Source organism: Squalius cephalus (genome assembly GCF_949319135.1).
Source record: "Squalius cephalus genome assembly, chromosome: 16".
Taxonomy (NCBI): Eukaryota; Metazoa; Chordata; class Actinopteri; order Cypriniformes; family Leuciscidae; genus Squalius; species Squalius cephalus.
In genome coordinates, this window is record NC_137137.1 from 32,464,227 (window position 1) to 32,491,160 (window position 26,934).

The window sequence follows — 26,934 nt, forward strand, 5'->3', positions numbered from 1 at the left end:
CGGGGAAGACCTAGGACACGCTGGAGGGACTACGTCTCCTGGCTGATCTAGGAATGCCTCGGTGTCCCCCCAGAAGAGCTAGAGGAAGTGTCTAGGGAGAGGGAAGTCTGGGCATCTCTGCTTAGACTGCTGCCCCTGCGACCCGGCCCCGGATAAGCGGAAGAAGATGGTATGGTAACTAAATTGTCGGTCATTAAATAAGAAATCTAAATAACTGTGTAGATGATTTGCTTTGTGTAACCCCACATCAGATAGTAGGCCGAAGTATTTTTTTGCACACAGTGCCGCGACCAATCAATCACTCCTTTACGGCTGGCTGCCTGCACATTCACTGTCCTCGTGGCTGCTGCAACTTGCGCTCGCTTATCAATGCATCTAAATTCGCATTTCGCACCTATGGTATCTTTGTAGAACTTTAAAAAAAGAAACAAAAAAGACGCCACGGACAGTTTTTAATGTTATATCAGACAATAACTACTCAAGATTTTGCTTTAGTATAATTTTCAGGACAATTAGGGCTGGATTCGGGATTTGGGGCAACAGCTCAGATTTCGGGACTGTCCCGAATTTTTCAGGACGTCTGGTCACCCTAGCAGCAAATCAAGTGTGAAAAGAAAAGCTTGTTTAATGGTGGCGAGTGAGAAACAGGCCACACTCCATGGCTGCGTTCCAGTCCACTTTTCGACACGCACTTGCGAACTTCCCTAAGCACTTCCCCTCGGGGGAATCCCTGCTGCCATTTTGAAGTGCGTTCCACTTAGTGAAGTGGACGAGGGATGTTTATGGACAGACCCTTGTTTAGACCGAGGGAGCGAGTCTACTTCATATGTACACTTCAGGCACCTATATGTCCCACAATGCAGTACGATTGTGACGTCACCACAGATCTTGTCTAATCACCACCACAACAAACAACTCTATATATATATTTATTAAAACAACCCAAACACACATATATATATTTGGATGCTGCATTAAACAAATTCTTAAAAGGAAAACATTTTTAAATAATTAATCAACTCCATAGCTGATTCCAAGTGATCAAGGGCCTAGGACATTCCAATTCAGCCCATTGCAGTTTCCGCCAGTAGTTGGCACTCGTGCAAGGTAAGCAATGACGTACATCCGTGTGAACGAGACGGAGGGAAGTTAGCGAGTGAAGAGCATGACAATTTTGGAATGGAACGCAGCCCATCTCCACTAACACAGAGCTCTTCTCAAGCCAAGAGATAAAACTGCCAGCAAACTTACCTACTACAGAAACAAACATGTCTGTTAAAATACATGGATCTCTAAAGTGCATCTGATTTAGGACGTGCTGTAGGTGACTTTCAATTTTGCCTCTCATTGGACAAACCTATAGCTCGCCCAAGTTTTGTCATCATTTGCCAACAGAGGAGAGTGTTCATGGTGCTTTTTTCACAGAACAAAATCTAAATTGCTTCTCTTTGACTTCAAGATTCACCTTTAAGTTGCATTTTAAAAAACAGCAAACAGGTTTGAACATGAGGCCAAGTCAATAATGACACAGTTTTAATTTTTGGGTGATGAATTTCTTTAAGCAATATGTTATAATGTTTTTGAAAAACAAGGAAATGAGCATGCCATTAAGTAATTGAAAATGCCAGGTGTCTGATTGAAGCATGCTTTAGTTGCCTGTGTTTAGTTGCCCTCACCTTGAAGCCTCCTATTCGCTGGTCTCCCTTAAACTCTTTGCCATTCTTTAGCAACTTGAGTGTTGGTGTAGGGTTACCGTTGGCCTGGCAGTGGAACTTGACAGTGCCACTAATGTGAGCCGTGAGTAGCTTCATCTCCATCTTCTCAGGTTGAGTCCAGTAGGGCGCTATTGCTGAGGAACCGATAGAAGGTACAGAAAATAATATGGGAAAGGGTCATTTGAAACTATTGTTTCAACAAAATTAAACTATGATGTGAACAATATCATGGGCATGACCATCTTAGAACAGCAATCCAAAGCAACAATAAGTGTATGTTTCAGGAGAGTGACTGTACTAAGGTTACCGCGGATCACAGTGTGCATGATTTGTGTGTTGGAGGATGGATTTATGCCCTTGGGACTCAAAGTCTAATCCATCAAAAGAAATGATGATCTTAATGAACAAGAGTCCGGCAGATTTAACCTAACGGCTGAGGTTTATTAGGCAAAAAAATTCCTTTTATATTCCCTGCTTTAAAGGACAATCCTAACAATCTTGTAAGGAATGGAAACTGTTATTGACATTTGCCGGTTTCTGATTCTGAGTCAGTTCAGTTTGACTAAGAGAGTAGGGGTGACTCACAAAGTAGCCTAATGGATACTTAGCATTAGTTAGTGAACACTGTGGGCTTGACCAGGGCTACCACTAAGAACAGGATGTAGGGGGAGTGCAGGGCACAACCTAGTGCTTTTAGACTTTCTCAATTTGAATAAATCTACTTAGGGTTCAGTCTTACTTTTTCCAAGTTAATTTCACACGTGTGGTACAAGTATGTTGTCTTGTTTCAGTGTATACTTCTGTGCACACATTTGATGTGGCATGTTGTAACATGACCATATGACAGCTTAAAATGTTATCTGATCTAATCAAAAAATTATCCAAACTAAAATATATTGACAATAAAAGACTATTGTTATTTTTTTTTCATATAAAATCAAAAAAAAAATTTTTTGGAGTATGACAATGAACAAACTGCAAAACAACTAAACGGCATAGGTTAAAACAATGCAGGCCAATAGATGAAGAAACACATTCAGAAAAACACAAAGCTGAACACAACACTCTCCTCCCTCCCTTCTTCCTTCCCTCCTTCCTTGCTTCCTTCCTTCCCTCCCTCCTTAATAAATCCTCTCCCATGACCTCATGGGATAGCAAAGTGTCCATCATATGCACACTTCAGATCTCTCCGTAAGCAGTTGATCATCTGGGTACATTTTGCCCACTCTTTTATGAGTATTATGAATTCGGACATACTTTTTTTGTCACATACTGTTTTTAACCTACTATATAGGGAAGTATGCGATTTTGGATGCAGCCTGAATGTGTTCTAAGAGGTTGCCATAGTTAATCATTATGTTCATCTGTTTCTTGTTTAGTTACTTCTTTACTCAGTATATGTAGCCCCTCTTCCTTTGTTTGTTGTCTTTGTTTTATTATCTGTTTTGGTGCTGTTGAATTTTCGTCTTCATCTTGGATTATTTTCTTGTTTTTGTTTAATAAATTGCTGTATGAAGATCCACATCTTAACTACTCCTTACCTGCAATTATACACTATTTAATTTACTGAAACTAAGCTTAAAGTTATTGAGAAATCTTAATGATGTTTGAATGATTGTGATGAGGTTATAGCCAATCACAACAACAGACATCATATAAATATAAATCAATCTTACAATTGCAAAAATGAATTGCAGGTTAGATAGGTGAAAATTATCACACTTGATTTTGTTGAAAAAAACTTACCCTCATCTTGGATGGCTGATCTGCCCTGTGATTGAAGAGGCTGAGTTAGGAGTACTAAGATCAGCAGCAGCATGGTTTTCTTCATCATTATCATCAAGGATTCTCTCTGCATCCAGGTCAGCTCTGAAAAAACATTATTTTTCTCATATTCTCCATTGTTGCAGTTCCTCTCTTCCCAGTCTGTCAGCAATGCTCTGTTTAGTTCCTGTTTCTATGAAGCCCCTACTTCCGAAGAGCACAATGTGCTCTGATTGGTTGGCTGGACCAGTGTGTTGCAATTGGTCAACCGATTCAAGCGTGTTTGGGGAAATGTCCCACCCCGTGCAATAACTGCTGCTGCATCCCAATTCACCTACTTATACTACACCCTAAAAGTCTGTGCTCTTTTTGTGAAGAAGTGTATCAGAAGAGTATCAGAAGAGTTGGCTATGGGACATACCACTTTGTCATCTTTAATGGACAGCTCTGTTGCTTAGTTACATGCATCTTGTCAAGGTTTAAACTGCCCTGTCAATCATCTTGGTGTTTCAAGGAGTTCAGAAACAGTGACATTGATTTAGAGAATAACTACCTTTGGAGGGACTTTGTGCTTTGTAACTTTTGGAAAATTTGGGAATAGAAACTGTATGGTTACTGGAAGGAAATAACATCATAATAAAGAAGGCTAAGTTTATGACCAAATTATTTAGCTGATATAAAAGCTCGATAAAAAATACAAAATAAAAAAAAGATTTTCCTTTCCTTTACACAAACTATTTCCGATTAAAGCTGCCCCAGTGCTAGACTGCCAGTAGGAGAACTGTCAAGCCCGTAACATTGTTTGTTTTTTTTACATAAATGCGAACACGAAAAATAAAATAAAAATAATATTTTATGTTCTATGGAGGCCGATCTTTATTCATCCGGTGGGTATATATATTTTGGTTTGCAAATATTTTGCCAAATAAAAGTTAAAGATTTTTTGTCACGTCACGTGTATTTCCCTCATATTAAATATAAAACGCATGTGTAGACTGATATTTTTCTAATGTCTTGACTCCTTTCAGACGTTTCAAAATATTGTTATTAAATGCATTTTCTGAGAATTTATATTTCAAGTTTTGACTGCAAATGTCACGTCCATAACACTGGAATCGCCCAATTTTAACGAATTTATCCTCAACTAGTTTTTGTGGTGTAGGTGTAGGTCTACGTATTTTATTATGTTGACTTAAATAATAGGCCTACAAATAGTAATTTAAAGATGTGGCAGCCCTACATCTTACACATCGTGGAAACAAAATAAGAATGGAAACTAAAATATGGTAGTATCGCGCTACAGCGCACATTCTATCAGCAGTTCTGGCGCCTCAGTCCCAATACTGTAAAACTCGACGTCGCCTACGTTCACATCACATGTTAATGCAGCGGTAGAGTTACACTCACAGGACACTGTGCAGTTAACTGCTTGCTCACCACGTCTAATGTCCCTGCGGATGTCACACTCAGCTGGCTTTCTCACTCTCCTCTCTGCCTATGCACCCACTCTTGACGCATCTCCTGAGGACAAGGATGCCTTTTATGCCCACGTTAGCGAGGTCATTCATTCCGTCCCGGCTGGGGATGATCTAGCTCTGCTTGGGGACTTCAACGCCAGAGTTGGAGGGGATGTCATTGCCTGGAGGCCGGTCTTGGGTCATTTTGGGATTGGTAATATCAATGACAACGGCCAACGTCTCCTTGAGTTGTGCGCTTCCTTTTCATCTGGACCTATTAGATCCAAGGTTACCTGGATGCACCCCCGGTCCAAACATTGGCACCAACTTGATCACATTATTGCCAGGAGGCGCCAACTCAACGCTGTCAAGAGGTACAGGAGCATGCACTCTGCGGACTGTGACACCGACCACGCCCTTGTCCGCTGCTTTTTAAAACTCACTCCAAAGAAGATTCACAGTGCCACTCCAAAGCCCACTCTAAAGTTAAACACTGAGTTGATGCGGAAACATGAATACGTGGCAAGATTTTGTGCACGTATGGAGGGCCTTCACTTCAGAGCTGACGACACTCCTGAAAACATCTGGGCCGAGTTAAGGGTTCCATGATGGAGGCTGCATCTGAGGTCTTTGGCCTTTGTAGTAGGAAACAGCCGGACTGGTTCCTTGCAAGCTCTGCTACTCTGCTCCCGGCCCTTGCTGACAAGCGTGCTGCCCGTCTCAGTGTTCTCCAAGATAGAAATGACTCCACTATCGCTCACTATCGAAAGGCCAGGAATGACGTTAAGCGTATCACACGCCAGGCCCACGAGCAGTACTGGCAGGATCTTAGTCGGAGGGTAGAACGGTGTGCAAGTACTGGGGACATAAGCGGCATGTACAGCGGCATTAATGAGGCACTGGGTCCTACAGTGAAAAAAACAGCACCTTTGCGAGCCAATGATGGCACCATCATCAACGACCTTCCAGGCCAGCTTGGTAGATGGGTTGAGCATTACAGCTTGCTGTATGGCACTCCTGTGGATGCCAACTTGAACGCTGTTTCTGCTGCTGTACCACAACTACCTGTCGAGCTGGATGCGGAGATCTCAACAATGGAAATCGAGTGTGCGATTGCAGCCATGAAGGATAACAAGTCACCGGGCAGCGATGGAATTCCAGCGGAGCTGCTGAAGTGTGGCGGGGCAGTGTTGGTCAGACGGCTTCACTGCTTGTTTCGATACTGTTGGCAGAATAAATGCATCCCTAGCGAACTCAGAGATGCCAACATCATCACTCTTTATAAAAACAAGGGTGACAGGCAGGACTGCAACAACTATCGAGGCATTTCGCTCCTTAGCCTTCCAGGAAAATGCCTTGCCCGTGCAATCCTCCCAAGACTGCAGCGTGTTGCTGACCAGGTTCTGCCGGAGAGTCAGTGCGGCTTCCGTGCTGGTCGCTCGACCTTGGACATGATTTTCTCAGTACGCCAGCTTCAGGAAAAGTTGTGGAACAGCAACGCCCATTGTACATGGTGTTTGTCGATCTGACTAAGGCTTTCGATTATGTGAGTCGCTCTGGTCTCTTCCACGTTCTGCAGCGACTCGGTTGTCCGGCAACTCTTTTGGCAATACTCCAAGGTTTCCATGATGGGATGCGGGCAACCGTACAGTTCAACGGTGCCTGCTCAAACGAGTTTGATGTCTGCTGTGGAGTAAAGGAAGGGTGTGTCCTCGCTCCCACCTTGTTTGGCATCTATTTCTCGGCTGTGCTGCGACGGGCGTTTCTGGATCCAGGTGGGGTTCTGCTGCACACCAGGTGTGATGGCAACTTCTTCAGCCTGGCTCGTCTAAGGGCCAGAACCAGGGTAAAGCGTGTCCTTGTGCGCGAGTTGCTCTACGCAGACGACGCTGCATTCGTGGCTCACACTGAACAAGAAATTCAGGAGATGTGCAATTCTTTTGCGGCTGCCTGCACAGAGTTCGGACTCACCATAAACCTCAGTAAGACAGTGGTGATGGCTCAGAACGTTCCTGCTCCCCCTCACGTCACCATCAACGGCACAGTGCTGTCGGTTGTCGAAAAATTTGTCTATCTCGGCTCAACTCTGACAGCAAACAACAGCCTTGATGCTGAACTGAATACCAGGATCGGTCGTGCCACAACAACCTTTGGGCGTCTTCAGTCGCGTGTCTGGAACAACAGCCACCTTTCTCTCAAAGTAAAGGTGCGTGTATATGAATCCTGTGTGCTCTCTGTTTTATTATATGGAAGTGAAACGTGGCCTACATACCGGCGGGAGGAGCACAAGCTTAATGCTTTCCACTTCCGTTGTCTACGACAGATCCTTGGCCTGTCATGGTAGGATCGGGTCCCGAACACCACCGTGCTGAAGCTCACTAACAGCAGTGACATGTACACCGCAATCCGGAGGAGACGTCTTAGATGGATCGGCCATGTGCGTCGTATGCCGGATGAACGTATCCCAAAGTCCATCTTCCATGGGGAGTTAGCTGTTGGACATCGCCCTCGTGGCCGACCCAAGCTCCGTTTCAAGGATGTCGTCAAGCGGGATATGAATGTCTTTAACATCAACCCTGACCGATGGCATCATATTGCGGTAGACAGGGCAGCTTGGCGGTCTGCGCTGACAGAGGGCATGACTCTGTCATGCCAAGCTTACATTAGCTTTTGCACAGAAAGACGGCATGCTAGACATCGTTTAGATCGGCGCTCGCGCTGCAAAAGGCCTTGATGAGAGTTACACTCACAGGACACTGTGCAGTTATTCGCAATCACAAAAGTTCATTATTTGCTCGTGCTTTAAAGCTTTGCCGGGTAAACATTTCTTTGGCATTCTGTTCTGACATGATGCACTTTTTCTAAGCGCGAACTGAAGTGGTGCGCGTACTGTCAAACAGCGCCAAACTGGATTTTTGTTGGGTCAGACCCATCTGATATCGAAGGGGGGCTGATAACGCGAGATCAACATGGAGCTAAATGAAAAAAAATAGCACCAAACAAGGGATGACCTTCCCCTCAACAAAGAATAAAAAGACATTACCCTCCCCTATTTTCCTCCGGTGGCCCCTTCCATAAATACCGAACTAAGGGGGCTTGGCCCATACCGTTTCCTGTTCAATCTTCTGGGAAAACTGATTCATGCTGGAAAAATATGTTACATAAGTGTGTGTGTGTGTGTAGAATTTCACCAAAACAGTATAAGAACAATCAAAGAGGATTGCTGAATGAATCAAAATTATGTAAACTGGAAAGTTTTAAGTTTGATCAATCTGATGGATTTGTGATATATTGGATAATTAATTAGAGCAACAATAAATCAAGCAACAGTTTAAACAGTTGCTGCAAACAGTGAAGAATTGGTTATCTACATAATTTATTCAGTTGCATATCATCGCAAGTATGGAGTAGGCTACTGTTTTATTTTCCACAGATTTCAAACCTTCAAAGTGTTCAAGTTGTTGGAAATGCACAAAATAGGACTTATGCTTTCTGTGTTTAAAATAATTATTACACAAGCAGGTTTTATGACCTCATATCAATATCTATTTTGTATGTAGCCTACTTTCAAAAAACAATTGTCCCGCCACTATTTAGGTGACTGATAAAAGTGGAAAGGTCCATTAAAATAGCAAAACACTTAATTAATGGTGATCAATCATAGCACCTAACATTTAAGACATTTCTTACTATATACTCCATCTCTTCTCAAAAGGCAAGTGTTGTTTATAAAAACATTATGACAGTACAAAATATTATTATTCAAATTCAATAAAACAGAAAAGCATGTGTATTTTATTACAAACCAACATAAGAGTCCATTTTGTGTACTCACATTTTTCTTTCTGAAAAAAAGACAATTCCAGATCAGGTTCAGATGTTCATAAAATAACTGGCTCCCAAATAGTCACTGGTCGATGCTCCACATTTCTCCCTCTAATAGATGTATTCATCAAATATTGCGTGAAGATTATTTTGTCACACTTATGACTAATTCTGACTAACAACCAATTTCAGTCGGCAGTCCGGAGTCAAAACTAACCCAAGCAGTGAGCAGAAAGACCTGACTCCCCCTCCATCACTAACACGCAGGGGCGTACCCCTGGTCACAGAATTATAAAGCTTGGAAGAGCCAGGACATTTTTTAATATAACTCCGATTGTATTCGTCTGAAAGAAGAATGTCATATACACCTAGGATTGCTTGATGGTGAGTAAATCATGGGGTAATATTCATTTTTGGGTGAACTATCTCTTTAAATTTTGATGTGAAAGTGTCTTTACATTTGCCTAAAAATAGTATGTTTTGTTTAAAGTAATCAAGCTCACCCCAGATGAGAAAAAGTAACACAAAAGTAACATAACACATTACTTTCCTTAAAAGTAACTAAGCAATGCAATTAGTTACTTTGTAAGGGAGTAACACAATATTGTAAAGTTTTACTTTCCAAAGTACATTTCCACAACACTGCTCCTGAAACTGTGCTGTGTGTAGTTTCAGTTTCAGTTGGTTTAATTATAAAGCACATTTTAATAACCAAGGTTGCCCAAAGTAATAGTAAAAAGAATAAGAGGGTCAAAACAGAAGAAGTCCAAACAGTTGATTTCAGAAATCACTGTAATTTTCCAGATGTGTCGGCTACCACGTATATCACAAAAATCTACAGTACAGAAGGGCAGAATGTGCTGGTCAAGTACAACACAACACAACATTGTTCTTAAACTGCCCCTATTATGGACCTTTAGGCTCTTTACCTATATTTGACAACACTCATTTATTTGTTGATCAAACTCTTTTCAGCAGATTGTCAAACAAGAAAATTCGCTCAATTCTTAACAAGGATCAGATTTCTTTACCTGCTTGTGTAAGCTTTTGGAACAACACATTTGATAATAATATAGTATGGGAAGATTTCTGGCTCCTTCAGAAAAAGTTCTTTTTATCTAATAAAGTTGTTGAAGTATCTTTTAAAATTATTCATAATTGCTATCCAGTTAATTATAATTTTGCTAAATTTAATAATAGTATCTCCCCCTTGTGCATCTTTGGTCATCAGGTTGATGAGACAATTACTCATTTATTTTGGGAATGTATGTATTGCAAAATATTTTGGGTTGACTTTTCAAATTTTGTTAAAAGATATGTCTTTAAACTTTTGTATAAATAAAAAAAAAAAAAAATGTTTTTTGGTGACTCTCTGAAAGTAGACCCTTATCATTTTAAATTTATTCTCAACTTATTACTTTTTCTTGCCAAATATTATATTCACAAGTGTAAGTTTTCAAAGAAAACTCTTTCTTTTTCATTTTTAAGAAAGATTTTGATATATATTTGAACTCCTTGAGGAATTCTAAAAACTCTGCTGCTTGTAAGACTCCTAGTTGGTGTCAATCATTTAAGCTAGCTTAATATTCTTTACGTTTATATAATGTAACCCTCTTTATTGTGTATTGTTTATATGTTCATTTATTGCTCATTCATGGTTGTTTTGTATTTGTTATTGCATAATACATTTTTTTTTTTTTAAATTAAAAAAAATCTCTGCGTTCAATGCAAGATTCGAAAAGCGCTTGCTCTTGAAAGATGGGTCAGTGCCCAGTTTATTTGGACTAACTTGCTCCTCAGAACCTCAACCTGTAGGCCGAAGTATGAATAATTATTGATGTATATATTTTCTACCTGGTATTCAAAATACTAGTTTTGTGTTTTATATTGTGTATACATTTCCGGCTAACCAGCTAAATCACGTTATTACCGTCTTACTGAAATACTTCTGCTAATCAGTTGTGGGCCACTGTTACCTATAACTGTCTATTAATGCAGATTGTCTGTCATTCTCACTACTTTGAGTAAAGATAAAGTATGGAACAAGATTAGTTTTACAAACATTACATCAGTCATTCACATTAGTGCTGGGCAAACATATTCACCGTTATTGATACAGTTCCCGCATGTGCACAGCAATAAATTAGAAATATACACATCGGTTTGTTGAAGGACATACACTTGTAATTGCTGATGGTGAGGAATTACAGTTGAAACATCTCATAATGTCCCTCAAACTGCGTAACGTATCACTGAGAAACGTCCTGCTCAAGTCGCCCTTCCGATGGAGGTTCGGATTGATTAGCTAGTTTTTCCAATGATTCATCTTCGGACTCGCGCTCGGATTGATAGCTCAACCGAGATAGCTCAGGGATAGCTAAACAATCCCTGAGCTGTTGTTATTTAATGCAACAGAACCACATAAAACAAAATTTGCTTTGCACTGGATCACCCTTTTGCTATGCAGTTATAACTCAGCACTGATCTGAGCTGTAACTAGCGTGTGCCTAGAAAACATTTTAAAGCAGTTTGTCATCTTTATAAAGAATTTCTGGTGCTGGAAACAGCGGTTTATGAAGATCTCCAGAAGCATCAAGCCTGGGTTTCTTTGTTCAGTGAACATTAACAGGACTCTATCACACTCTACTGGCTCACTGTGAAGAAAACTATCCTTTTGGCAAGGCCATCAACAAGTGAAGATTTCTGGATCACTAAATGTTGTAGTTAAAGCATCTACAACCATCAGCGGCTAACTGCTCATGCTAACCAGACAAACCTTGCTCACTCCATGTAGAATTGGCATGCAGCAAAATGTGCCACAGATTCAAGACTTTTTGTTGATCTGGTCACATTTAGTAGCAGTGGATCGACTCTTGTAGGCTCTCACAACATGAGGAAAGGCTTGTGTAACCATAAAGACCAACTTAAGCGACTATGCCTCTTTTCAACCATAAGACACACTGATTTACAAGGCACAGTTTTTGCAAATGTTCTTCATAATCCTTAATGAAAAGGCATTTCAGACTGTAAGTTAGATAGGGTCATTGTGGTGGTCTCAGGAACTCCCAAACTCGCTCCTTCTCGGGACAGAGATCGAAAGGTATGCATGATCTTTTATCCTTCACAACTCGCAAGGCTGGGAAGCGTTTCGCCAACAGCTCACAAACCGTGAAATGCCTCTGTTCAGCAGCCTGTGTGCATATACAATCACAACCCCAAAAATTTTAATCAGGGTAGCAACATGTTTAACTTTTGACAGGAATGAAAACAAGGCTGTGAAGGGTAGAATTACATGGTGTTCAACGGATTGTATTGTTGTTCAACAACATTCATTGTTCAGCTGATGAAACGTCTTTCCAAAAAGATTAGACAAAACTCCATAAAACAGTTTTGAAAATATATTGGTCCCTATTTTAACGATCTAAGCTCATGGTCTAAAGCGCAGGGCGCAAGTTCACTTAGGGCGTGTCCGAATCCACTTTTGCTAGTTTAACGACGGGAAAAATGGTCGCGCGCCAGGCGTATGGTCTAAAATAGGGACAACCCTCCCTATTCTCTTAATGAGTAATGGGTGTGTTTTGGGATTTACGTGCGTTAAACCAATCAGAGTCTCATCTCCCATTCCCTTTAAACACCAGTTGCACTCGCGCCATGGCGGATTCGCTATTTACATGATGGAATTTGTCTAAATTAAAGCCTAAATTAAATATGTTTATCATATAAAGTGATCGTGTCTCTTTAGAAAATTTTGACTAAACCACTTAATTCATATTGATTAGTTTTACGATCTCTTTATGAACTTTCTGAAGCGTTAAAGTGGTAGTTGCGTAGCTGTCAATGGAGGGCCAAAAACTCTCAGATTTCATCAAAAAGATCTTCATCTGTGTTCTGAAGATGAACGAAAGTCTTACAGGTTTGGAACGTCATGAGGGTGAGTAATTAATGACAGAATTTTCATTTTGGGGTGAACTAACCCTTTAAATTCAATATGCCATCTAACCTGACTAAGGTCTATTACCTTGGAACCTACATTTTAAAAACAAGTTCTATTAAGAATTAAGTCAAGTGAAATAAAATGAGGTTAGTTCATCAAATATAGCTATGTTGAGCAGTAGTACCTTATGAAGTGGTGTTGATCCATCATCATCAGTCAGACATGGATCGGCCCCACGGTCTAACAGTAGCTTGAGCACACTGTGGTGTCCGCAGTAAGACGCCCTATGAAGTGGGGTCGCCCCGCCACGGGTCTGTGCATTCACACAAGCGCCACTGTCCAGGAGTAACTCACACACTGACAGATGACCTGCTCGACTGGCATAATGCTGCTCCAAAGAAAAAGAAAATCTGGGTTATGCATTATGAGATGTTTTTGCATTAGTGGTGAATTATAAAATGAACAAACCAAAGCGGTGTAGTTTGCCTGGTCCCTCATATTTGGATCAATTCCTTTTTTAATAAACGCCCTGACTCTCTCCACATCTCCATCCATCGCAGCTGACCAAATACCTACAAACAAGCAATTCACATATTTTTGATAATACCAACATTGTGTGATATGACGATATATGAACATAAGCAGGGGATGCACCTCTCTCAAAGTCCATCTCCTCCAGGGTTTGATGGACGCTTGGTGTTGAGCGATGGGCACTACATGTGCATTGACTTCCATGGGAATCCATCCTAAATGCCATATAAAGCAGCACACAGACACAGTTTTTTGATATACAAAGTTAAGTGTAAAGTAAATGTAAGTTAAAAGAACTATGTGTGAAATAAACGTGGTCTATCTTTTATCAAAGATAAACATCACATACTTCATATTTGTTATGGACACTAATAACTAAATCATTTCAGCTCTTGTTCACATTTAACTGCCTGATATAATATGCCACGTTATAACGAACAATTGACACTTTTGTTTAAGAAACTGAAACAGTTCAAATTCAGAACAACCACCAACCAACACATAAAAGGTGTATAAAACTGTCATTACCTGCACATGAGTTGGGAAACACTGCAACATGAGCACCAGTGAAGAGATGTGCAACTTCTGCGTTCAACAAAAGGACGAACTTTCAAAATAAAAGTCCTGCGTAGGAGACGTACCATTGACATACCAAAATAAAAGTCCTGCAGTAGGCGGCATACCATTGGATCGTTTTGGTTGGGCTAGTCTTGAACTATCCTGGGTATTTTTTTTAGTCAACAAATGTATGAGTTTTGTGAGCACTTATTGGTGTGCTGTCTGAGTGTCCACATTACTTTGACCATGCATGGAGAGACAGACAGTTTAGATACGGTTATTTCTAATATGCTGATTTGCTGCTCAAGAACTGTTATTAATATCCACAAAAATATTAATCATAAACTGTTTTCAACACTGATAATAAGAAATTATTATTTCTTCTACAGCAAATCAGCATATTAGAACGATTCCTGAGGATCACGTGACAATGAAGTCTAATGATGCTGAAAATTCAGGTTTGATCAAAGGAATAAATTACATTTTTAAATATATTAAAATAGAAAATGGTTACTTTAAATTGTAATAATATTTCACAACATTTATAAATTTACTGTATTTTTGATCAAATAAATGTAGCTGTGGTGAGCATAAGAAAAAAATAAAAATAATCTTAATGACCCCAAACCTTTGAATGTTAGTGCATAAATCTCCACACACATAAATAAAGACAGACAACCAGACTTTGATTATAACAGTCTATTTATGGAAACACTTCCGTAATAGAGTGCAACAGGGTTCGGTAAAGAGAGAACCGATAGATCCTCCCCTCCACCACTTACATAAATACAGCCTGATACATAAATAAATAGCTTGCACCCTTTCCATAAGGGTCTGATACACATAGAGATCACACTTAAAGTGCAAAAGTCTATTTTGATTGCCTTCATTTAACAGGATTGACGGAGTACCTACAATAAAATTTGTAAATGAAAATCAACAGCATGTTTTATAACAAAAAACTCTGAAATGTCAGAAATCTCTGACCGAGATGGTTAGGTTTTCATTTAACCATGCAGCAAATAATCTAGGAATAGTTGAGCAGCATTTTATAAATGTGCTACTTCTTACTACACACAATTTTTGGACACAAATGCACAAAGTCAAACAAAAAGTGGGACAGTATTGATGAGCATATGTTATATCGGAAACATTTACAATAAGGTTTCATTTGTTAACATGATTTATTGCATTAACAAACATGAACTAACAATGAGCAATACATTTGTTACAGTATTTTTTAATCTTTGTTAATGTTAGTTAATAAAAATACTGGAGTTAGTTCACAGTGCATTAACTTATGTTAACAAATATACATTTTGATTTTAATAATGGATTAGTAAATGTTGAAATTAACATTAACTAAGATTAATAAATGTTGTAGAAGTATTGTTTATTCTTAGTTCATGTTAACTAATGTAGTTAACTAATGAAACCTTATTGTAAAGTGTTACCGTTATATCATGATAAACATTACATAAGGAAGCACTGGATTTGATAATGACCCTACAAACATCACATGAAAATTTTTGGTGTGGGTTGGTCACTTCAACATTTCACTTCAATGAAAAATAAAAAAATTGGGAAAATAAGAACTCTGAAAAGCGAATAGCATACACCATATCCACATATTATATAATGATATGATAAAATAGCATATTGGCACCACTGGTTAATTATTGTGCATATTAACCAATGGATAAGTGTTATTACACAGTTATCAAAAATTAAATAGGTTTTGCGAGATGCAGCAAAATGTGGTTTGCATTTGGTTGAAGTCTTTGTCTGACTGCATGGATTCAATGGCGAAAAACAAGAACGGGTTGTATGGGAGGTAGATCAACAAATGGCAAATCGAAAAACAAAATAAGCAATTAATGTCATTTATGAGTAAATGTAAAAACAGAATATATAAGAGCTGTATGTTTATGTTGCATATTTGACACCAGAACTGTCAGTTATATGAGATGTTTAAGGTATATTATTCCATATATTATATAGGCCTATACAAAAGGCTGCTATTATACGAGTTTGTTTCGCCTGCGGTAAGCTGTGCAACAATAAGCCTCCTATAAATTCATTGATAAATCTAAAATTCGATAGATATATTTGGTTGTACTGATTGATTGAAATGTTGACTTCATTATTTGAGACAAGACACAACATGAAACGCATACATTCAGTAAAATCGAACAACAGTTCAACACAAAGCATAAATAAAAACAAAACCAAAAGCAATAAGTTTGGTTTGACAAACGACCTTTTTAAATATCTGGAATCTCTACGATAAGCTTTCGCTATGTTGGCCATGACTACAGACCCTGGGTGTGCACTAGTGCATGAGAGTAAAGCTCAAAGATTAGAGGTGGGCAAACCAAGTGCTAGTATTGCATACGGTTCCACGGGAGCGTGAAACGAAAAGGGGGTCGGGGTGAGGGAGTGCTGGGAATAGCTGGCTGGTGAGGTTTCTGGGCAGGGAACAATGTAATTGGTTATCTCACACTTTGGGACATGTGCAGTGGAGTCAGCATCTCCTCGAAGATGGCTCCTTTCACATTTGAACCACGCAGATTCGCTTCCTGTAGATCACAGCCTGAGAGGTCGCAGTTCTGCACACACATATTACAGAAAATGTTTTTCAGTGCAATAATGGTGTCACTAGATGCCCCAAAATAACACACCTTCAATCGACACTAGCTGCGTTTACGTGGACCCTAAATAATCCGACTGTAGACAGTCGAAATAATGTAGTCACATGTAAACTCGTCACTCGGAATGAATTGACCAATGAATCGACAGGACAAGTAAACGCTTTGAAATGGTGTAATGATGTAGAAATGGTGTAATCATGTCAATCTAAAATTCTCCTTCCACTCATCGTTAGTGAAAAGGTGCAGGAAGCGTCCCAGCAGTCTTTGCTTCGGACTCTCCTCCACAGACGCCTTGTTTTGGGCACAGGAAGGGTTGTTTTTACTGCTTGATAAATATAAGCAGCACGGCGCAAAGCGTCATGTGCTCGTCTTGTCCTAATTAGGACCCGCAATAGGTATTAAAGGGATAATTATTTATGTATTTGAATGTATGTGCACCATGTAAGCTCAAACTAATTGCCCCACGGGGATTAATAAAGCTCTAAACTAAAAAAAAAAAACTAAACTAAAAAAATTCAACCAAAAATTTTGTCATCATTTACTATACATTTACTACATACAATTTACAAATTGTTCCAAACCTGCATTAATTTCTTTCTTCTGCTGAACACAAATGTCGGTAACCAAACAGTTGATGGACCCAATTGACTTAGTATTGTTTTTCCATACTATGAAAGTCAATGGGGTCCATCAACTGTTTGGTTACCCATATTCTTTACAGTGATCTCAAACTCAATTCCTGGAGGGCCACAGCTCTGCACAGTTTAGCTCCAACCAGCTCCAACTCACACCTGCAAGGAAGTTTCTAATAATCCTGAAGACCTTGATTAGCTGGATCAGGTGTGTTTGATTAGGGTTGGAGCAAAACTGTGCAGAGCTGTGGCCCTCCAGGAATTGAGTTTGAGATCACTGCTTTAAAATATTTTCTTTTGTGTTCAGCAAAAGAAAGAAATTCATGCAGGTTTGGAACAACTTGAGGGCGAGTAAACGATGACAGAATTTTCATTTTTTGGGTGAACTATCCCTTTAAGACTGCTTTTTAAAACAATGAAAAGGAGGATGGTTAGTATGAGACAACAGCTGGAAACTCTGTATATTCATGTGTGCTTTTCAAAAGATCTAATCCGATTTGAAGCCTGTGACATATCAACACACACATTCACATTAACCCGAACACACCTAGCTGTGAGTTTCTAGTAATCCTGAAGACACTGATTAGCTTGCTTCAGGTGTGTTTGATCAGGGTTGGAGCTAAACTGTGCAGGACAGTGGCCCTCCAGGACCGAGTTTGAGAAACCCTGATGTAAACACTATGTCCGGATTCACCAATCAGAATGAAATCATTCAAACAAAAGGTGTCCATGTAAACGTAGCTACGGTAGCCACTCTCACCTCAAGATCTGTGCCGGCTAATGTAGCACCTCGCAGGTTACAGTTCTTCAGCTTAGCATTCTTCAGCGTAGCCACACGCAGATTAATACCAGTCATCTGACTGCCCTCCATGTCAACTCCTTTCAGATTAGCCCCTAAAGCGCACAGAGAGTAACATGACAATGCAACATTAATGTCGCATAATTTCCATTAGCAATTATTTTCTATGACTAATTCTGTGTGCAGGAGTTTTACCCTCTAGATTGGCCTTGAGCCCAGAGGGATCCTCAAAGTTACATCCTTTAAGGGATGCTCCCTCTGCGTTGGAGCAGAGCATCTTCACGCCCTGAAGATTAGCACCCTGGAGCACAGAAGAAAGTGATCAAGCAAGACTTCATCTCAGTTCAAGAGGATTAAAACCAAACGAAAGCGAGAGATGATCAGCTCACATCCAGGTTGGCTCCAGAAAGGTCCGCTCTCTCCAGGTTTGAGCAGCACAGGTTTGCATAGGTGAGATTGCAGCGACTCAGATTTGCCATTTTAAAATTAATATAGCGCAAATCCAGCCGAGAAAGGTCCGCTCCACTGAAATTAAGACCCTGAGAGGGGAAAAGACACCTCAATACCAACATCAGACTAACTAAAGCCCTGTTCGGACGGGACTAGTTTAACATGGAGAGGAGGGTAAAGTAATAATTAGCAGAGCTTCTCTGTGATTTTAATCCTATCCGAATGTGCATCTCAGTGATCATTACGGACAATGTCAGTAAAGATTACGGCGACTTTTACCTTCAGTAAAAATGTCCGGAAAAATGACCTCAGGTGATACTAATCCTGTGCGAATAGACCCGCTGTAAATATGTACGTAAATATTTCGTCATTTCCTGTTTAAAAGTAGTTTTCCACGTTTTTTTTTCAAGTATGGATGTGCTTGAAGAAGCTTTCAGTTGCGTTCTAGACGCTGGGACGAGTCTGTGGCAAAACTCAAGTATTTCCCACATACCATTCAGATCAGAAAGAAGATCGAAAGCACTTGTTAGAGGCACAAAGCTTCTTTTAGCGTAAGGTAAGTGCCTATTACCAATACAATACAATCTGAAGTTAATTAATACATCGTTCGACGGGACCTAACTGTTTTATATATTTATAAATATAGGTTATGTGTGTTTGCGCACATGATATCAGGAAGCAGCGTAATTCACACATGACGACAGGAGTGACGGCAAAGCGCAAATCGAGTTACTCTCCCACTTCTGCTAGTTTACTGAGATATCTAATCCCGTGCGAATTGGCCATTAATATTACAGACGTCCAGTGGTAAAATTACATTACTCCATCTACCCTTGTAAAGTTAATCCCGTCCGAATAGGGCTTAAAACACCTGACTGAACAAAAGTCTTCTACCTGACAGCGTAGCTCTGATTTGGTTGGTGTAGCCAGCAGAAAACGAACAAATTCCTTCCGTGAGAGAGGAGAGTGGTCTTCAGGTGGATGAGAATTCTGCATATCATGGAAAAAAATGTATTAAACGCATGAATATACACAACCTCTAAAAAGTTTGGGGTCAGAAAGATGTTTTATTTTTGGAAAGAAATGAGTACTTTTATTCATCAAGGATGCATTAAATTGATACAAATATTAAGCAGCACAACTGTTTTCAACACTGATAATAATTAGAAATAAGCAGCAAATAGGCATATCATAATGATTTCTGAAGGATCATGTGACACTGAAGACTGGAGTAATGATGCTGAAAATTCAGCTTTGATCACAGGAACAAATTACATTTTACAATATATTACAATAGAAAATGGTTATTTTAATAATATTCCAATAATACTCTTTTTACTGTATTTTTTTCCCCCAATAAATGGAGCCTTGGTAAGTTGATGAAGATGAAAACTTTTGAAAGGTAGTGTATAATATATATATAATAATAATACATATAATATAATAATACCTTAATGGTGACTTCTAGCTGCTCTGCCAGTTGCTCTATTCCAAAGAATCGAGCTTCTTCTAGAACTCCTAAAAAACATAAAACATTCAACTAACTAAAGAATAAAACTGACTTAGGTTATGACAAGAATATATTTTTGTTATTAATTACAATTATTTATTGAACAATTGTGTATTTTATAAAATTTTCCATGGCTGTTACTTTATTAAAAAACTTGAATTATAGTGATTTACCAAGATTAAAATGTATTGTAATAATCTACACCCCAAACCTGAATGCACCATCTAATGTATAGCTAATAACCTAGAACTATCATCTGAGAATGCTTTAGTTAACATTCAGGCCTCACTCACCGAGTAAGTTGATTCCTTCATTGACAATGATCTGGCCATGCCTCAGGTAATTCAGGATGGGCTCAAAGTACTCTGGGCTTCGATCAATGAGGTAAGCCCCTCGTTCATCCTGCTTATTACCCCACACATCTGCAGATCAAGAAAGCGGGGGAAACAACTCTGATATAACTGTGCAACAACCTATTTAATGAACCAGCAAAACAAACAATGCTTAAATCAGTCAGTGAGTGAACAGGAACTAAACTTACCCTTCCCTCTGAACATGTGTGCCAGCATGCTGTCAGGCTCCTTACTCACAAGAGTACTCCTTAAACAAGAGCAAACACAGAGACCACACATCAGAAATAGGCACCTAGACAACAGACCAGTGCAGACTAGTGTTGTTTTAGCATTATTTATATCAGTGGTGTCCAATCCAGCTCCTGGAGGGCCACTGTCCTGTAAAATTTAACTCAAACCCCCATTAAACACACCTGAACCAGCTTATTAAGGTCTTACTAGGCATACTAGAAACTTCCAGCCAGATGTGTTGAGGAAAGTTAGAGCCAAACTCTGCAGGACAGTCAGTGGACCTCCAGAACCGAGTTTGGACACCCCTGATTTATGTGCTATTATACTACGGAGCTGTTGAATGCTTGATTCTGATTGGTTGAGGAACGAGTGTTATTATTTTCAGGGAAACACACGGATAAAGTAGTTCCAGGCAGGTCTTGACCTCATCACAGTTCCATATCACTTCGCCAAATGGTTTCAGTTATTTCAAAGGTCCTTAAAGCCGACAACAGCAAAAGAACCAAAACCTACAACGACACTAACCTAGCAAATAAATATAGTAAACAATTGGGTAAAAAAAAAATACAGTACACACATACAGTACTGACACACACACACACACACACACACACACACACAGAAACGTGTTTTATCAGTAAAATAGTTAAGCAACTTAAAAGCTACACGACATTTCTCACTAGCGAGGTAATAACAGCGCTGTTCTTGAAGCAGATAAACTTACAGTTTTCACTATTACGTACAGTAAACGTACAGTATTCGGGAACACTTTCCTATAACACCTGATGGACTCGTTACATCATAAGAAGAATGGCATCTACGCTAATGTTAGTCTTTCTGTTTATTCCGAGGTTTACTGAAGTCAGCTGGATGTCGCCTTGGCTTTTGGCTTGCTTAGTTGGGGACATTTAATATTCAACAATATTACTGATCTGGGGCCTCATTTATAAAACTGTGCGTAGGAACCTTACTAAAAGTATACGTGCGCCCGAAAGCGAAAAATGGCGTACGCAAAAAAATATTCAGACTTATAAAACCGTGCATACGCCAGAACCTGCGCAGAATTCACTTTATAAATCCCAGTCAGCGGAAGATTGTGCGTACATGCGTCTCCACCCGAAATAACCATATATGGAGCTTACAACGCCTAGTTTTACTATGCAGATCCTCATCTACATATCATTTGCATATGATTATTCATCCACGTGATAACTTAAACGTTATCACGTGGATGAATAATCATATGCAAATGATATAAACGGTACAAGAAACATTACATTAATACAAATCAAGTAGTTGTCTATCCTTGCCTTGTTTTTGAATAGCCTACATAAATCAAATAGTGTAAAATACATTTCAGAGAAAGTTTTTCTCAATCTTTTCCACTTGCCGAATGTATTTTTAATTGATATATATTTTTAATGGAAACAGATAGGCCTTGGGCATTATTTGCACGAAACTATTTTCTCAGACAATCTGGTATTATCATGATAAGCAATTATCTCTGTGGTTAAAACATTAAAGCACGCCACAGGAAAAGTGTTCAAATCGCATCCACAACAAATATTTCTAATGATTGAATTTAAAAAAATGGTGTAACTTCAGTAATGATTTCATGTTTAAGTGTTTAACTCCATTAATTTGAATGGCATATTTAATATAAATGTTTATATCAGAAGTATTTTATTTATTTAAACTGTTATTTGCGTCAGTTTCACTAAACGGCTCAACACGCTCGCTGCCGCGGACATTTAAGAAGGAATGGATATTTGCTTCAAGTGACAGGCTTGGTGATTGAAATTGTATTTGTATAATCTTTCTGTATATGTTTAATTTTCTTTAGATTTTCTGTATAAAAGTGACCAAAAATACATTTAACTCCAGCTCACCATCGGTGTCGCCAAAGTGCTCCATCTCCAAAACGTTCGTACGCATGGGTCAGAGTTTGCGTGCAGGTGCGCAAATTTTCCCGTCAAGTTTGTCTTTATAAATCCCACCTTTTGCGCAGGAACTGGCGTACGCATGTTTTCAGTCCCGTTTTGTGCGTACGCAAGCTTTATAAATGAGGCCCCTGCCTTACTTAAGGTGGACGATGACGTAGTTTTCTTCTAGAAACAAACTTTGTTGTATTATTTTCATGTTATCACTGTGAAGCTGCTTTGATACAATCTGTATTGTAAAAAGCGCTATATAAATAAAGGTGACTTGACTTAACTATTAGTAAAGATGCTGCTGCCAAACAGTGTTGAGAGACACACATACTCAGGTAATTCTTAACCTCTCTCTCTCTCTCTCTCTCTCTCTCTCTCTCTCTCTCTCTCTCTCTCTCTCTCTCTCTCTCTCTCTCTCTCATAACTGCATTAGTCTGCTATCAACGGCTCAAGCCTCCATTACTAGCTCTAAAATTACGTTTTGGAATTAAAGGGGTGGTTCAGGATTTTGGACATCGGACCTCATTTCCAAGTTAGCCTGGGTGTTATTTATCAGTGGAGACAGTTTTCAAAAATTTTCACCTAGTCCTCCCAGTTGCATAGTTCGCCGGTGCTAGGCTAGCACGAGTCAACGGTATCTGCTAGCCTGCCATTAAAACAGTTTTACCCACTCCACAGTACACCAAAAGCAAATAAATTATAACGCCAGACTACCGATGTAAATGTCTGTTGAGAGAATAATGTTAGAAATCAAACCACCCTTTCATCGCATTGCAATAGTTATACTTTGTTCCCTGTATTTATTAGCACAGTCTACAGCAGCGGCGGAGTGATATTAAGTTACCTAGGCAACCGAGACTACTACTAGCTAGCTAGACGTCCCGACTGTAGTGCGCTTCTGTTCTGTGTTTACTTTTCGGCGCAGTACTAACCGGAGCAATGTAAAACTCCGCCGCTGCTGAGAAACTAGTTCCTGTAAATGTAATGCGATAATTGAGATGCAAGAGTAGTTTGAGAATAACATTATTCTCTCAACAGACATTTACATCGACAGTCTGGCATACAGCTTCGGAATAGATATTTGACAACACTGTCATAAAAACTCGTTGCCGACTTTCCCCCCTCCCATCTTCTCATGTGCATTTGTTTTCAAAGAAGCCGGGGAACGCACGGAGCCATGTCCACTGAGGTGTGTGTATGATACACAGAAGGCTAGCATATAAATGTATGTGTGCAGTGCCGTAAAGCAATTTGTTACATCGCGAGACCTGATATCACGCAATACTTCCTGACGGCCCAAAGTTGCAAGGGTGGTTTTTCCGCTCACAGGCGCTAGGGGGAAGCGAGACGGCCACCATTCAACCCGAAAAAAGACATATAACCATTCCAACTCTGAAGCTGTTCAGTTAAGGTAAATTAAGCTAAAAAATAGTTCCCCTTTAACTATTGTCAAATCACAGCCTTTCGCTGTTTCCTTTCACTTATTTATTAATTTACAAAAATATCTATTAAGAGTTGTTACAGTAATAGATAAGAACTTGATATTTCACTAAAAGTTACAGTAAGCCAACAATCATGCTGCATGGTTACCTAGTGGTTGTGAAATGCCGCCCACCAATATTCAGCGTCAGCCAATCAGTGTGCGATCCTGAGATGTCATCTGACGTTTTCCCATCACTCTGAGGATCTAAAACACAAACACAGTCATAGTTTAACACACTGACCTATATGTACACCTTCAGTTTCACTGAATAATGATAATACATTTTATGCAAAAGTGACTTTTGACACTTTTATGAAAAGTGACTTTAAGCTATTCATTTGTGTTCCCTCCTAGGAATCCAGCTCATGACCTTGGCATTTCATATTCTACCCGCTGAACTACAGGGAAAACAAAATGATGTTGGCTCACCGATGAAAGCGTCTCCTTCTGACACATATAGCACATCATCATCTCTGTGGAATACATACAATAACCAGTCAGTATATCTGATACTTTACCTCTTATTTGCCTATCCCACTCAAGAAACAAGTACAAGGCTCCGGTGTAATCGGTTACACTTTATTTTGATGGTCCCCTTCAGACATTATTTTGAGTATAAGTAATGCTGTACCTACATCATGTGACTGAATGATGTTTTACAAATAAATTATATTTTCAACTTGAAAGTAAATATGCATATTGTATGTATTTTTTATAAAATCATAGTAAATCCACTTCAAGATTAGAATATAATTTGGTAGAATAAGGGGTTAGGGTTGACATGTAGATGTGAAGTTACTTATAGTTAACAGAATGTCTAAAGAGGAATAAAGCGTTACCAGGCCATCTTTGTTACCCCATTTGTTTATTTAAAGCAGGTTTAAATAACAGAGAATAGCATTTTTTTTTTCATATTGTTCCCATCATTGTCTTTCATAAATGAATGAATGATAGTTGAAGAATGCCAATGCAACTGTACCTGATGAGCGCAATGTCATCTATAAGACCACCTTTCCCATTATATAGGTTACAAGCCCTGATTCCCAATTTATTGCTGGCGACTGTCAAAAGATCAGGCAGAGTCCCATAAACGGCTACAACCTGCAAAAGAAGCGAAGACGTGAAGGCATTAATATTGCAATGTTTGTATTACAGTGTTAGAATGTTTATTACAATAATTGATTACACTTCATTTTAAGGTGTCTGTGTTACAGTGTAATTATACATTTCTGAGTAATATTAATTAACTACATACACTTACTATAGGGTTAGGATTAGGGTTTGGTAGTATTAGTATAAGTTGCACATAATTATGCGTAATTTATAGTTATTACTATGGTAACTAGATGTAACATATGTAACAAGGACACTGTAAAATATAGTGTTACCCAATAATTATTATGAAAACACTTTATAATAAGGATCCATTTGTTAAAAAGTGGTTAACTACACTACTTAACATGAACTAATATTGAAAACATACTTCTAAAGCATTTTTTAATCTCAGTTAATGTTAATGTCAACATTTATTAATACATTATTACAATCAAATGTTGTATATGTTTATATTATTTAATGGACCTGAGCTGATATGAACTAAAAAGGACCAGTTGTATTTTTAATAACTAATGCTAACAAAGATTAATAAACAAAACTAATGTATTGCTCATTGTTAGTTCATATTAGTTAATACATAAACTAATTGGAACCTTGTTGTAAAGTCTTACCACCCTTATTATAATCATCATTGCAAGTTGTTGTCTGGATGGATAATATGGAGTGAATAAAGCAATATCTTTCACTATTATAGAATATTCAATATTAGTATTGTTACTGAATACATATGAAATATGCATGTTTAGTATATAAATGAATAAAAATGTATATAGTAAAAATTATTTAAATAATATTTAAATGTATTAGCAAGTTACGTCAATACATTTATATTTAAACAATATAAATGTATTGACGTAACTAGTTAATGATGGTAGTGTCAATAAAATACAGAAATGCATTTATGTGAGGTATAATAATAAACAATAATGTTAAAAAAAAAACAGTCGAGCGAGCTCTTATGTGGCCTTAACCATATCGTCAGGAGTACAATAATAACTTAAATGTTTTGAGTTCTAACAGTTTTCTGTCTCTTTATTAAATAAAGTGAAACACAGTAATAGTTTCATGCCATTGACAGGACATCACTGTCTGTCCACACACACACAACACTTACTGGAGTTGGCCAGGCTAAACGTGTACTGCGTGTGTTCACTCACCTTGCCATTTTTGGAGGTTCCGTTGACAAAAAGCGTCACCCTTCGCATGCTTTGTGTGCACTAATTTAAAGTATTAACTGTACAAATATTAATAAATTAATATCTCGCTAACTTATCTATGTATTAAACTAATACCTACGTAAGGAGAGTAGGAATAACCAACCTAGCTACATTGTATCAAGATGACGGCGAAGATGTCCAATCAAAATGCGAATACTGTTTCAGACCTCGACGATTGACCAATCACAGGACGCGTTTCATAAACTGGGGCCTGCGGTTCGGACCAATCGGACACAATTGTGGCGTTGGTCATTTTAATGAAAAACTTGCCTGGTGAGAATGGAATTTTGACGCAAGGGAAATGATTACCTCAGTGACTGTGGGCTGCTCGAGTCAAGATACTCATTCATTACAAGGCCGTATATAGGACTGCGGGAAGTATATTCTGGAAGTCCCAGCCTACGATAGACTGTAAACAAACTGTCAAGCTGAGGTCAAATCTAAAAAACAAATCTAAAATCTCATTCTCATTCACTCTCATTCTAATGCAAAATTTAGAATTGTAAAAATTAGAATTGGGGGAATATGAAAAAATAAAGAAAATAATTATGTGGCTAAGTATTCGATGGTTTCAAAATTATATATTATGCAGCGTAGAAGCCTTTATTATACACTAGGGGGCAGAGTAGGACACATCTTTTTATTTTATTTTATTTATTTATTTATTTATTTTGATCTGCTTCTTTCTTTCCTATAATTTTAACATGACATTCCAAGAAATTATAAATCTTCACTCTTGTGAACAAAAATATATATATAGCAAGAGAAGATCTAATA

General features: G+C 38.7%; 2 protein-coding genes across 3 annotated transcripts in view; both read right to left on the minus strand.

The window, feature by feature from the left end:
- The window catches only part of fgfr1a (fibroblast growth factor receptor 1a), a 180,584-nt gene extending 171,168 nt beyond the window's left edge, over positions 1-9,416 (minus strand). Inside the window, exons 1-2 of one of the 2 annotated variants that reach the window (XM_079896191.1) lie at positions 8,772-9,416; positions 3,462-3,584 (exon numbers count right to left, since the gene is read on the minus strand). In XM_079896191.1, the coding sequence (XP_079752317.1) occupies positions 3,462-3,573 (112 nt within the window). In that variant the 5' untranslated portion in view covers positions 3,574-3,584; positions 8,772-9,416. The remainder of the gene's footprint in view (positions 1-3,461; positions 3,585-8,771) is intronic. The other variant, XM_079896192.1, reaches the window with a different exon arrangement.
- A 6,489-nt stretch (positions 9,417-15,905) lies between these two features.
- kctd9a (potassium channel tetramerization domain containing 9a) lies at positions 15,906-26,330 on the minus strand. The gene is made up of 12 exons (XM_079897542.1): positions 26,098-26,330; positions 24,804-24,925; positions 24,254-24,297; positions 23,932-24,028; positions 20,368-20,426; positions 20,120-20,248; positions 19,767-19,834; positions 19,211-19,306; positions 18,256-18,405; positions 18,062-18,167; positions 17,828-17,961; positions 15,906-16,393 (listed from the first exon to the last, which is right to left on the minus strand). The coding sequence occupies exons 1-12, from the start codon at positions 26,143-26,145 to the stop codon at positions 16,277-16,279; spliced, it is 1,170 nt and encodes a 389-aa protein (XP_079753668.1). The 5' UTR covers positions 26,146-26,330; the 3' UTR covers positions 15,906-16,276.
- Between the last annotated feature and the right edge of the window lie 604 nt (positions 26,331-26,934).

Coding starts and splice junctions, on each gene's coding strand:
- kctd9a (XM_079897542.1), bottom strand. CDS start 26,145: ATGCGAAGGGTGACGCTTTTTGTCAACGGAACCTCCAAAAATGGCAAG. Junction 24,298..24,803: donor GATGACATTGCGCTCATCAG/GTACAGTTGCAT, acceptor TGTATTCCACAG/AGATGATGATGTGCTATATG. Junction 17,962..18,061: donor GCTCAAGGCCAATCTAGAGG/GTAAAACTCCTG, acceptor TGTGCGCTTTAG/GGGCTAATCTGAAAGGAGTT.